The 14,702-nt window shown below is 36.5% G+C and overlaps 1 protein-coding gene across 1 annotated transcript in view; it reads left to right on the plus strand.

The window, feature by feature from the left end:
- Positions 1-2,259: 2,259 nt before the first annotated feature.
- Positions 2,260-14,702, plus strand: part of nudcd1 (NudC domain containing 1) — a 30,978-nt gene continuing 18,535 nt past the window's right edge. The window contains exons 1-5 of the mRNA XM_022667345.2: positions 2,260-2,492; positions 3,507-3,661; positions 9,767-9,952; positions 12,081-12,258; positions 13,357-13,545. Coding sequence (XP_022523066.2) covers positions 2,378-2,492; positions 3,507-3,661; positions 9,767-9,952; positions 12,081-12,258; positions 13,357-13,545 — 823 coding nt within the window. The 5' untranslated portion in view covers positions 2,260-2,377. The remainder of the gene's footprint in view (positions 2,493-3,506; positions 3,662-9,766; positions 9,953-12,080; positions 12,259-13,356; positions 13,546-14,702) is intronic.

Genomic DNA, 14,702 nt, shown 5'->3' on the forward strand with positions numbered 1-14,702 from the left:
ACACACACACACACACACACACACACACACACACACACACACACACACAATACACCTGCAGCTTGCAAACAATACAGGGGCCGTACTCAACTAACACATTCAATAATAACATTATATATAACAATATATATATATATATATATACATAAAACACCAATAATATATCATTTAACATAAGTGATCTATTTTTATTCTAGTTTTCTAAAAAATGCAAATAAAGAAATGCAAATACAGTATATGTATGTCCCTTTAGATGAGAAAAAGAAGGCATGAGAAATCATGAAATAATATAAACATCAATGTTAAACTTTTATTAACTAGTGACTGGACTCATTCTTTGTTTAATAGATGTATTAAGCTTTATTTTAACAGATAAATCATTTTCACACTTTTTTTTTACATTGATCATTAAAAAAAAGTTTTCATTTCTTAAAGTTACAATGGTACGACTTTTTTAAAAATAAAACTTCTTTACAAATATTCTTTCTAGAGTTTATAAATAATTATTAATAACAGTGTAAATATTTAAAATCATTAGTAAGCAGTTACAATATATAAACAGAAAAAGGGAAACAGTGGAATTGTTTGCGAAATAGTGATCGCTCATTAATTTATACTGTTAATCTTTATAATTTCCATCATATCTCATCTGTTTGAATGGTTCATGCTTTGACAGAGCAGTGCTTCATGTTAAGTTTCACTTTAATCCTTATCAGAAGTTCGAGAACTATGAAGACATGTCTCTAATTTCCTCTTATCTGTAGCAGGACATTTTTTCATTTATTCCTCCTCTTCCTTACTGGAAATAAAGTTTTTTTTAGACGCGGACATTGTGGTACATGAATGCCTCTTCCAGGCAGCTGAAAGTCTGTTGCTAGGATTAAACTATTTATGTCATTGTTTCTTTTTTTGCTTAACGATTGTGTCACGCATTGGTTGCTAATTGAGTGTTATAGGGTTGCTACAGTGTTTAATTATTTGTATAGCACTTTTTATTTAGGTCTTATTTGTTAATGTTGTCACTGAGCAACTTTACAGAAATGAGTAAAAAAAACAGAAGATCAACAATGAGGTAACATAAAACGTCTGCACACATTTTTTTAATGTATATTACCATGTAATTAAATATTATAAATATATAAATAAAAATAACAACAAAAAAACATTTTGTCATTAAAGGGAAGACTTAAAATTATATCAGGAATCTGTTTCCATATGTTTATGCATGAACCTTTATTTGGGACTGTTTCTGCATTTCTGCATTTATTTATTAATTTATGTTACTCTATTATAATTATTCGAAAATAATCAATTAATTTAAAAAAAAAAGAAAGTCACTGATATTCTCTCTGAGCTCGCTTGGAGGCGTTATTTCCTCATTTTACTTCTGTTTCTCCAGGTTTATATGGAAGACGAAAAATGACATAAGTATAAATATAAATAAATAAATCTAAAATAAAAATAAAAACACGCATAAATAATTGTATAGATAAATTAATAAATACAATTGTAAGTACACACTTACAATTATGCCAGGAATCCATATTCCCATGCATAAACCTTCACTTGGGGCTGTTTCTGCATTTCTGCGTTTATTTATTTATTTATTTATTTTATTTCTATTATAATTAATAGATAATAATTAATAAAAAAGGAAAGTCACTGATATTTTGCAGAGCTCGCTTGGAGGCACTATTTCCTATCGATTAATTGGTTATTTTATTCACATTTAATTTCATATTAATGTATTTTATATGCATTTTGTCATGAAAAGTAAACACTTACATTTATTTCAGAGCTTTTTTTCGACTGTTTCTGCATTTCTGCGTTTATTTATTTATTTATTTATTGACTATTAATTAATTAATTTATATATATATTTTTATATCTATATTGCTTATGTATTTTTTCGTATATAATATAAATAGCATAATTTATAATCCTTTACTCCTATTTTTAAGGGTTTAGTTCGTGAAGTGTCTGATTGCCACCAGGCGTCACTATTTCTTTTCCAGCTGTTGCAAAGCATTATGGGAAGCCGAGTTACTGCTTTGAACAACAGTGAAATAAACAAATCTGATTAAAGTAATTTTCACGTTATTCTGACACTAATCGATTACACCGTGCATATTTAAGTAAAACCAGATTAACTGCCGCTATTAAAAAAACTTAATTACACGAATGCTGGATAGCTGGGTAGTATGTTGACTTCATTTCCCAGAATTCCCTTTGGAGCGAGCGGTCCGTCTGCTAAAAAGCTCCGGGGGGAAACACGAGTTGCAGTGAAACGTCAGCCTGCAGTTAGCTAACCTGCTTTTATTGCTGTTTTACTGTAGTTTATCTGGTTATTAATTAAATATCTGGATTTATTGGCAGCATGGCGTACGCTAACTGTTCTTTAAAAGTGAACAGGGAGCTTCTGGACCCGAGTTTTGAAAGTTACAGACTTTCCTTAGACTCAATTCCCTGTTATAAAGTGGAGCTGGATGCAGGTGAGACCAGGGGGCTGATACAGTGTGTTAGTGTGTTTATATAGTTAATTATGTTAATTATAATGTATTGTATAATGTGTTAGTGTGTGTAGTTAGTGTTAGTGCGTTTAAATGGTGTGTTATAGTTATTTACTATAATTATAACGACGTGTATAGTGTGTTAGTGTGTTTATATGGTGTTTTTATAGTTATTTACTTTAATTATAGCTAAGTCTATAGTGTGTTAGTGTGTGTAGTTAGTGTTAGAGTGATTATATAGTGTGTTATAGTTAGTTATTCTGTGTTTTAGGCTGTTTAGCAGTCAGACATTTTTATTGGCTTTACAATTGTAGTCTAATGTTTGGTGTCTTCTGTTTCCTGTCTTCTAAAGTAGCTAATGCTAACTCTGTAGCATCACATTCACACGTTATTTTAGTTTAATCAGGCTAATCGGTTGTTGGCAGTAGTGATGGTAGAGTTACTTTGAAAAAGTAATCTGATTACTGATTACTCCTTTAAAAAGTTACTTAGTTACTTTATGAGATACTTAGTAACTAAGTTACTTTTAAGTTAATTATAAGTTACTGCTGCCTAAATTTAACAGTTTTACCAAAACTCACTTTACTGGAAGTAATGTTCTGTAGTTATATGTTTACTGACTGTTAAAATGCACTTTAGTAACTGTGTGTGTGTGTAAGAGAGAGAGAGGTAGAGAGAGAGAGTGTATTTCACAGTATTTCTCAGTATTTCCCATTATTTCCAAATATGTTCCATTTCTTCCCATTATTTTCCGTTATTTCCCTTTATTTCCAATTGTCTCCCAGTATTTTCCAGTATTTTCCAATTGTTTTCCATTATTTCCCATTATTTTGGAAGGCATACAAACAAATTTGTGCCTTGTGTTATGTCTGACTAGCTGCTTCTTTCTAAAGGCTTTCAGGATGAGGAGACCCAGATTAAGCTGATGATGATGATGATGATGATGATGATGATATGTTGGTTGTTTATGAATGAATTTCTGTCTCTTTATTTCAGCTGTAGCCGAGGTGAAGCTGAAGGACAGTCAGTACACTCTGGATCATGTGAAGGCTTTCGGGATGTATAATTACCTCCAGATCGACCCCTGGTATGAAGAAAGTGTTTATTTTGTGGACTGTAAAGGAAGGGTGCTGAATCTAACCGTCACACTGGTGAGTCTGTAAGATATTTTGTGTAAAGTTTGTGTATGGGTCGTTTTCAGTCTCGTGTATTTTCTGTGAGTTACGGTAACGTCACCAGAGCGCCGCCGTGTTTAAGGTATAGTTACTGTGAGTTACTGTACATTTTATACATTTCTGAGAAATTTTAAGTAATAAAACTATAGAAACAGAAGTAAACTGAGGGGAGCTGATCAAGGTTTAAAAAGAACAGTGTTTTCTTTTCCTGAAAAGTTTTTTTTGAGATATTTTGGAGATACAAGGTTTTTGCATGACAGTGATGATATGTCCCTATTCTCTTTATTTTCTCCCCACTTCTCCTAATGTGTTGCATTCATCTCACCACTAGAGAGCGTAAAAGCTTCAGATTTGTCAGTCGGTTTCCATGCTGCTCCATGAAGTGATAGAATTTACAGAATTTAGTTCTGTTCATCAGATCTTTTCCTGGTTCTCTTTTTGTTTTCGGTGTGATTATAGTGGAGACTTTCAGCTTTTATTGAAGGGGTTTACTAAAATTTTACATTAATTTCCAGTGTTTCCAAGTATTTCCAATTATTTCCTATTATTTACCATTTATTTTCCATTATTCCCATCATTCCCATTATTTCCATTATTTCCATCATTCCCATTATTCCCATTATTCCCATTATTTCCTATTATTTCACATTATTTTCCAGTATTGCTCATTATTTCCCAGTATTTTGATAGATAGATAGATAGATAGATAGATAGATAGATAGATAGATAGATAGATAGATAGATAGATACTTTATTGATCCCCGAGGGGAAATTCTTGACATCCAGCAGCAGGTGTGTATAGTACACAAAGTAACAAAAAGATAAAAAAATATATAAATGATACATATAAATACAACAAAATAAAAAATTAAAAATAAAATGAAATTATAAAAGTACAGTCTTTAGTGTGTGTGTGTGATGTAAAATGGAGGTAGTGCAGTTGAACACAATAGACAGCGAACACCAGTTGATAAAGTGCATAAAGTGAGGATAACTGATGTCAGCCAAACAGAAAGTGCAAACACAGTTATATAATAATTTAAATTTAGCAGTGCAAATGATACGTAAACAGTAGATGAATGAACCAGCGAATGAACTACTAGTGCAAAAAAGGGTAGAACTATAAAAATAGTGTTATGGGCATCAGCATGATAGTGTGACCATAGATGGGGGTGTGTCCATGGTGTGGCCAGAATTGCTGGAAAGAAAAGGTGTCACAGAGGCTTCAGTTTGCTGTGCTGAGATGAGTTGAAAAGTCTTATGGCCTGAGGGACAAAAGACTTTCGAAGTCTGTCTGTGGAGCAGGACTGGTACAGCAGTCGGCCGCTGAATGAGCTCCTCTGCCTGGTGATGGTGCTGTGCAGAGGGTGGTGAACATTGTCCATGATGTTCAGCAGCTTGCTGAGGGCTCTCCTCTCTGCCAGTGGTGTTAAGGACTCCAGCTCTAATCCCAGCACAGAACCAGCTTTCCTCACCAGCCTGTTCAGTCGTCCAGCATCCCTCTTGCTGATGCTGCCTCCCCAACACACAACAGTGTAAAAGAGGACGCTGGCTACCACAGACTGGTAGAACATCAGGAGGAGTTTCTGGCAGATGTTGAAAGCCCTGAGCCTTCTGAGGAAGTACAGTCTGCTCTGAGCCTTCCTGTAGAGGGAGTCAGTGTTCACTGACCAGTCCAGCCTATCGTCCAGGTGCACACCAAGGTATCTGTAGGACTTGACCACTTCCACATTGACCCCCTCGATGGAGATTGGCTGCTGAGCAGAGGGCCTGGACCTCCTGAAGTCTATGCACATCTCCTTGGTTTTGGAGATGTTCAGCTGCAGATGGTTCATCTTGCACCACACCACAAAATCCTCAACCAGGGTTCTGTACTCCCTCTCATCACCATTACGCACACACCCCACGATTGCAGTGTCGTCAGAGAACTTCTGCATGTGGCATGACTCCGAGTGGTATTTGAAGTCTGATGTGTACAGTGTGAACAGGACTGGAGAGAGAACAGTCCCCTGTGGTGCTCCTGTGCTGCTGATCACTGTATCAGAGGAGCAGTCCCTGATCCTGACATGTTGTGGTCTCCCAGTAAGGTAGTCAGTGATCCAGGTAACCAGGTGCATGTCCACCTCCAAAGAGCGCCATCTACTCTACTGTACTGTACCCACCCAGAGAGAGAGCAAGAACAATTGTGTGTGCTCTCTCAGGACTTCGGCAGCTGATGGCAAGCTGCATGACCGGGATTTGAACCAGCGACCTCCTGATCATAGTGGCAGCACTTTAGTCCTACCACTTTCTTTAAATGTGTAGAAAAAAAGTGTGTTTTTTGTGTTTTAGAGTTAATATTCATTGGATTCACTGCTTTTCTGAACCTGACATTAATCTCTATGAGAATCACAGAGCTCCGGCGCTGTCGTTCTTCAGCGTCTTCTGATTCTTTGATGCTCATTGGTGTAGAATAACCCGGGATTGTTCTGAGAGTGTAGTGATTGCTGTGATTATGCTGTAATTATCTCTCTGTAGGAGTGTTTGCGTACGCTCAGTGAAGGGCCCAGACTTAATAGTGTATCACGCTGTGAGAGCTGTCGAGAGGTCAGAGGAGAAAGCTGAACAGAAAGGTGGAGAAAGTGATGGAGACGCTGGCTGAGACGATACTGAGAACATTTTAAGATTAGTATCTGTGATTATGATTGTATATATATTGATTTTGCTATTTCTAGGTTTATGTTTGAGTAAAATGAACATTGTTGTTTTATTCTATAAACTACAGACAACATTTCTCCCAAATTACAAATAAAAATATTCTCATTTAGAGCATAAAATGAGATTTGGAGACAATGAGAAATGTCTGAAATAACAAAAAAAAAGATGCAGAACTTTCAGATAATCTCAAATAATACATCCAATGAAAAACACTTACCTCCAAAAAAGCAACTTTACAGGAGAAAGAAAAAACCTTCTAAACTTTCAATGGGAGTCAATGTAAAAAGAGTTTATTTCAGGTCATTTTGAAGAGTTCCTGTTGGTCCATTCATCAAGACATTTTGGCACAGTGGAAGAGACAGTTTGTCTGTTTAAATTAAATTAAAAACTAAAAATCGACAAAAATGGAGATAAGTGTTTTTAATTGGACAGCAACAATATTCAGAAATCAATATTTGGTGGAATAACCCAATGTGGTTTTCAATCACAGATTTTTTTTTTTTTATGCAACTTGTCATCATGTTCTCCTCCTCCACCAGTCTTACACACTGCTTTTGGATAACTTTATGCTGCTTTACTCCTGGTGTAAAAATCCAAGCAGTTCAGTTTGGTGGTTTGATGGTTTGTGATCATCCATCTTCCTCTTGATTATATTCCAGAGGTTTTCAATTTGGTGAATTTTTTTAATTTTTTCCAGAGCTGTATATAATATTTTCCTCTTTGTTATTTAGTGCTGATTGCCCATCATGTCAGGAGTGTGTTTAATTGCTCGCTGTGTGTGCTGCAGCCTGTAATCATACATATTATTCTATAATTATACATTGTCCTTAGCACTTTGCCAAGTTACACAATCAAGCACATGAGGAATTGGCTGAGTTAACTCCAGAGAGCCGCTCTGTAAGACTGCACCCACGCTGTGATGTGTTAGTTTTAATAAATAAAAAAATAATTAAATTTTGCTGTGTTTACAGCAAAAATGTTGGGCAGAATCATTATTTCCTTTTTTCTTAGCATCTGAATATATAACTGCAGTATAACGGATGTAATGCTGAGCTGCTTCTTACTTTCACGTTTCTTCTGTAAAATCTCTTTGTGTTACAGTCAAGTCAATAATTTAGTGATCTTTAGGCAAGCTACAACAACAAATTGTGCAGCTGGATTTTTAGTGCGTGTCTGTGTGTATTTTTGTATCATTATTAGGGGTGGGCGATATGGCTCTAAAATAATATCACGATATTTCCCTTGGCGATATAGGAAAACTAAATTATGAGGAATATATAATAATATATAATGTAATAGGAATATAGTATAATAGTATAACAGTATAATCATAATGTGGCTAAATAAATAATATAGCATAAAATAATATAATGCAGCAAAAAATATTGCAGAATATTTAGTGCATGCATATAAACTGCAAACTAAAACAATTATACAATAAATACACCTAAAGCTTCACAGTAAATAATAGACTACTTTTAAGACAGAACTTACCACAATATGGATTTTTAATATCACGATATTTCTGTGTCACGATATATTGTATACGATATAATATTGCCCACCCCTAATCATTTCATACAAAAAATATGTCTTGCGCAGCTGAAAGCGCACAAAAGGCATGTACTAAAACTCTTAATTAATCATAGGTGTGGTTAATTTTGAGCATAACGTGAAATAAACCAATCAGTGTGTCAATTGCCTTACATTGTCTCCCTTTAAGAACCAGGTGAGCTCTGACTTTGGCACGTTAATATCTTAACAGTGCAATGGTTTCGCACATTTTAGCAGAGGAAACTGAGCTGCTGGTTCACACTGTAAAGATACACCAGCAGCTCATTTAAGGCAGCAGCAATATTATATTATTTAGTATTTAGTTTATTGTTGATGTAAAAGATAGATTTGAGCACAGCATCACATCTGTGTGTGTGTGTGTGTGTGTGTGTGTCAGTGTCCTCGCAGGCACAGGAGTGTACGATGCATAGCTAAGAAGATAGATATGGACGTCTGACTTTTGACTGTTGTCAGGGTTTTAATCAGTCAGTGGAGCTCCTGTGTTTTACACCGCCAAGATAAAAACACACCAGATTTTTACGCAAGGCGTGAGATAAGACCATTTGACAAGGTGTAAGACAGCAATGAGCATTAAGGCGGCTTGTAGGAAAGGAATGGAAAGACTATCGAGGAGCATATTGTCTAATCCAATCCATTAGTGTTGTGTGAAGAATATATGCTTTTACACTCAAATAGACAAATAAGAGTTCAGGAACTGCTTTATTTAACAGTCAGTTATTTATGCTGCTTAAATAAGGGTGTAAATCGATGTAGAGAAAACACATGGTAAAGATATTTAATTTGGGTAAGAGTTTATGTTTTAGATTGTTTGATTGATTGTTTGTTTGTCTAATGTAATGTGTGTGATATTGATGATACTTTACTTGTTAAAGAGCTGTTGTGGGACGCAGGATAAAAGAAAAGGTTAAAAGATAAGAGAACTCTGAAAATAAATGTGTATTGTTTAGTATAGTATTGTATTTTACTATTATTTACAGCCCAACATGGTCAGGAGTCTGAGAATATTCTGAGATCATTCTTTTTATGTTAATATTTCTGTGCAAATGTAAGCAATTATTTCGCTCTCTGCAGAAAAAAAAAAATATATATAAATATTTTTTTTGAAATATTATATTTTATTGGATTTTTGTGTGTGTGTGTGTTGTGATTAGTAGGCTAAGCTACAGAGAGTGACTGTGCTTCATAGCCAGAAATGAATCACCATTAAACATAAACAGTCATTAATCTTTTGATATTTAAATAGAATTATCTCCTGATTAAATGCTTTATAATTCTCTAATTCCATCGCTTACTCACACTCCCACCCACCTCCCCCACGTCCCTTCAGTTACCCTGTAAATATAAATCAATAAATGATGGATAGAGCCATGGCTGATTAAGAAAAAAACAGTATTAAGCTGAATATTTAACTATAAAGTCTCTACCTCAGTAACTGCTGTGATTATATATGTTCTATATGTTACAGTATGTTACACATCTCTGCAACTTATCCTCACTATGCACATATATATTCTATATAGTATATTATATTATATTATACCGTATCGGTACTGCAATGTCCTGTCTTTTAAATTGTCTTGTCTTTTGTATTTATTGTATTTATTGTATATTGCTTGTGATTCCATGTTGCACTGTGTTGGTTCTGGAGGAATGTAATTTCACTACCCTGTGTACCTGTACTCAGATATAATGACAATTAAATTGTCAATTGTTATTTTATTTGTAGTGCATGGACAGTAAATGCTCAGTAGTGCTCATCTACTCATAGATATTAGTGCTGAATAACAGAGTTTTCTGTAATGTTTTCAGGACACGGCGCTGGGGAAGCCCCGGGAGGTGTTCAGGATGAACACCTCCTGTTCCTGTGAGGGGGAGCGAGTTTGCTCCTCCCTCAGTCTGACGTCGGCGACCTGGGCCGCTCTGTCGGACGGGGCAGGAAATCTGACTCTTTTGCGCACCAGCAAGAGAGGAGAGAGCTCCCACCTTAAATGGGAGGTAAGAGGAAAAAAAAACAAAAATCTAATTTTATTCAGGAAGTTTAAGTGTAATTTTAGTGGGGAAAATAAGTATTTGATACACTGCTGATTTTCTAAGTTTTCCCCACCTATAAAAACTATAGAGGTCTGTAATAAATGTGCATTTTATTGCATGAAATAAGTATTTGATACAATAGAGAAAAAAAAAACAGAACTTAATATTTGTTACAGAAACCTGTGTTTGCACTGTCTAAGGTCAAAAGTTTCCTGTAGTTTTTGACCAAGTTTGCACAAACACTGCAGCAAAAATGTAGTCCCATTCCTCCATACAGATCTTCTCCAGGTTTCTTTCAGGTTTCAGGAATATTTGTCTGGGCAACATCGAGTTTCAGCTCCTTTCAAAGATGTTCTATTGAGTTCAGGTCTAGTTACTGGTCATTCGGGTCATTGTCATGCTGGGAGACCCAGCCACAATCCATCTTCAAATTCTCTTACTCAGGAGGAAGAAGGTTGTTGGCTAAAATCTAAAGATTAATAACCCCATCAATCCTCTCTTTAATACAGTGCATTCGCCCTTCCCCTTTGCAGAAAATAAACTCCTGAAGTACGATGTTTCCACCCCCATGTTTCACAGTTGGAATGGTGTTCTTGGGGGAGGAGTTGTACTCATCCTTCCTCTTCCCTCAAGTGGTGACAAGTCATATAAAAAAACTAGGCTAAAAACTAAAACGCTATTTTTTAAGGCTGTGGTATCATGATAAAATTATATACAGTGCAGACAGACATAATAAATGATAGGCTCCACCAAAACAGTATTACAGAAGACATAAAACAAAAAACCTTCTAAAATAAAAATCTTCGCCTCTAATCAGTGACAGTTTGGATGTTCGAAGAGGCGAATAAAGGAACTGCAGTTGTTGGACAGAATCTTGCCAATTATGAAGCATGAAAGTGGATCTACTGTGCCTTGGGTTTGTGTTTCTGTCAGTGATACTGTTTTACAGGTACAGAAAAGAATAAATATCATAAAATACCAGCTAATCCTCGATGCAAACCATCTGTTGAAAGACTGAAGCTGAAAATAGGATGACTTATGTAACGTACAGTGATCCAAAAACATACCCAAAATCCACCATGATCCTCCTGAAGAGACCTGAACAGAAGCTTTTAGAACAACCGCCCACATGAACAGCCCACACATACCGTATTTTTCGCACTATAAGATGCACTTAAAATCCTTTCATTTTCCCAAAAATCATCAGAGCTCCTTATAATCCGGTGCTCCTTATGTATGAATTCTACCAGTCAGGTATTAAGGAGCAGTAAAGACACTCCACTGAAGTACAGAGTTATACAGTTCAATTTCAGTTTAATTCTAGCTATCACTGCTGGAGCATCATTAGCCGCTAAGCACAGCGCTAATTCTTTTGCTGTTCAGAGGTGAGTATATTGGACTGTAGCCTGCTGCTAACCCCAGATTGCACTGCTGAAGGAGTATTAGCATTAGCCGCTAACCGCGCTAAGCGCTATCTCTTTCGCCGCTCAGAGCTGAGGATATCTCACTGTAGTCTGCATGTTTACTGTGTTAAAACAAGCTACGTGGGACAAACCGCTAGCTAATATCGCTCTGGCTTACTGGAACAATGAGAGTTCCTCAGTGTAGAGCTGTCTAGCGGCATTAGCTGCTAATCGCTAGTGGAAATCTGTTAATCTAAGCTTACTGTAAATAAACTGAAGCGCTTTACTCAGCCAAATAAACAGGTGGGGTTTTGAGGGGAGAAATCTGTGTAGATTAACATCCAGCACTCGATTGACTTGTCTTAAAATGGTTTATTCAAGAATTACACTTTTGTTTGCTTAATTTAGCTTAGCTTTACAAGTCTCGCCACCCATGATCCTACTACTAGTTACTAGTGTCGCATAAAATGCACCTTACAATCCATTGAACCTTATGTATAAAAAAAAAACTGACCAAAAAAATAGACGTTTATTGATTGTATGCCTTATAATGTGAAAAATGCAGTAATTAAACTGTTTCTAGTAGCTTTAGGTAAATGTAGCTTTAGTGATGTGATGCTAAACTGTTTTATCTGTTGTTTTTTTAGTGTGTTAAATCTGTTGCTGTGTGTTTTGTTGTGATATAACAGGCCATGTTCAGCGAGTCTCTCGGGGAGCCTTTCATCATCCTACACAGCCTTTCCAACGTTCAGGCAGGAGTCCACACCATCCAGCTCCTGCTGCTGCGCATCCAGAAAGACCCGGCTGATTCTAAAGGCAGCGGCTTCAGCACCCTGCTCGAGTGGATTACGCTGGATAACTCCACTGGTGAGTGTCTCAGTGTGTGAAAGTGCAGAACTGTGCAGATTAGGGATCATTTTTTTAAATGTATGCTACTGATACAGAACTTTAAATTGTAACCAAAAAATACTCAAAAAGCAATAATTATTCTCACACAACATACTTAACAGTCTACATGAGTAATCTCATTCTCATACTGTCACTATAAAAGGATTAAAATCACTTAAAAATGAATTATAATTATCATTTTTTTAAATGCCGGTATTTTCATGTATTTTTGGGAGGGAGATTTCTTAAGGTAGAGTGCAAGAGAGAGAGAGTGAGTGTGTGAGAGACAGCGCGAGAGTGGCAGAGACAGAGTGAAAGAGGGAGAGTCAATGAGAGAGAAGGAGAAATGGAGCGAGTGAGCAAGAGACAGAGCAAGAGAAGTGGAGACTGAGCAAGTAAATGAGAGAGGGTGAAGCAGCACGTGCGAGAGAGAGAGAGAGAGAGGGAGAGACAGTGCGAGAGAGGGAGAGACAGTGCGACAGAGGGAGAGACAGTGCGACAGAGGGAGAGACAGCTCAAGAGAGGGAGGAACAGCACGTGCGAGAGAGAGAGAGAAAAAGACAGCGCGAGAGAGGAAGAAACAGCATGCCAGAGAGGGAAAGGTAGCGCGAGAGAGGGAGAAATAGCACAAGAGAGGGAGAAACAGAGCGAGTGAGGGAGAGATGGATGGCGCGAGAGAGGAAGAAACAGCACGAGTAATGCTGAGACAGAGCGAGAGAGGGAGAGACAGCGCGAGAGTCGGAGAGATATTTGAGCATAGTAACACTGAAGATAGATTTCTCTATTTTTTTTTTAAACAATAAAATACAGTAAAAACGCTGCTTTCTGTTTGCATGTTATTATTTGTATTTTTATTCTATATATTAGTGTTTTACTGAGTAAATAAACATTTATTACCCAGATGAGGAGTTTATTTATTCAGATTAAATTATAATGAGTATCTAAGTGTAAATAAGAGGTTTTGCACAGTTCTGTACATCGTGTTCTGTGTAGGATCGTCCGTCTCCTCTCATCAGCGGGACTTTATTCTAATTTATTCTTCATTAATAAAGTGTCCTCATGCTTTAATGTCTCTAGGTGAGGAGAAGAAGTATGAGGTGAGGAAGAGGAGGCTGATGAAGGGCAGGTCTGTCCCTCACTACGCTGCACTGGAGCCTGAGGGGAAAGGGCTGATGGTGGCTTCAGAAAAACCCTTCAGCTTCAAGGAGGTGGATGGAGTTCCTCTGGAGGAAGAGGGAGCTGAGGATATGGAGGTGGAGCCGTCTGGTGAGTTTAAAGTGCTGCTTATGATGATCTTTAACAGCGCGTCAAGAGGACTGTCGTCTGTGGAGAGGTATCTAACAGTACAGTGGAAAAATGTAAATGCAGTCCTACAAGATGCATTGCTTTTCCACAGTAATGTGCAAATTAAATATTGAATTAAATATACAATACACTTTGAAATAAGGTATTTCAAACATAAGTGCCTCCTCATAATGTAATGCTCACGAGATTGCTTTTAAACACTGATAAAAAATGTAAAAAAACGAGCCATAATAAAAATTTAAATATTCTGTTACTACACTGATTTAATGTCATCCAATCTATTTACAAAAACACAGTGTGTGTAGATTTGTGTCTAAAGTAAGAAACAATAAAATTGTATTTAGAATTGCACACCTTAAGCCTTCTTAAATGCTTTAAATCAGCTCAACCGTAGCAAAACACGATGCACAGGATTGCATTTCCTCTAGGAGCATCACTGTATTCGTGTCCAATCAGAACACTCGTAACTGTTGCTATTTTATGTAGCGCACAGGTGAATTTAAAAGAGCATCACATGCTTAAAACAAAAAAATATATATATACCTGTTGTATATATGTTCTGTCTCTGAGCACAGTTGCCACAGATACCACTAGCAGAAAACATGAATTGAAGGTTTTAAAGTTCTATTTTTAAGGTTTTTATAAATGAGAAAACCCTTCATACCAATTTCTTTCCATAAGGTTAAAACATGACACTGAGCGGAGGGACCATAGTTTCACATAATGTCACAGAGAGAGAGCTGGTCTCCATAGAAACAACAGAAGAAATGATACAGATAGAATGCTTCATAACAAAACACTAGAGAGAGAGAAAGAGAGAGAGAGAGAGAGAGAGAGAGAGAGAACCATGTGGATTTTCTTTTGTTTCTATTTACTTAACCTTTTTATTTTTCTAGTGTGGCTCTATAGATAGCACTCCTTCAGACTGCTTACGTAAAACTACCATCCCGTTCTCAGTGCGTTACGTTTCTACACTTTCATTAAAATCACGCACATTTCCCGTCTCCCGGGAAGTGTAATGATATTTTTAATGCTAGTCGGCTCAAGGCACTTCAGATCAGAATATTTCTACAGTATATCGATGAGACGCACAGGGCTTTGTTTCCAAAGTACGAAAA

This window comes from Astyanax mexicanus, chromosome 3, assembly GCF_023375975.1.
Source record: "Astyanax mexicanus isolate ESR-SI-001 chromosome 3, AstMex3_surface, whole genome shotgun sequence".
NCBI classification, from domain to species: domain Eukaryota; kingdom Metazoa; phylum Chordata; class Actinopteri; order Characiformes; family Acestrorhamphidae; genus Astyanax; species Astyanax mexicanus.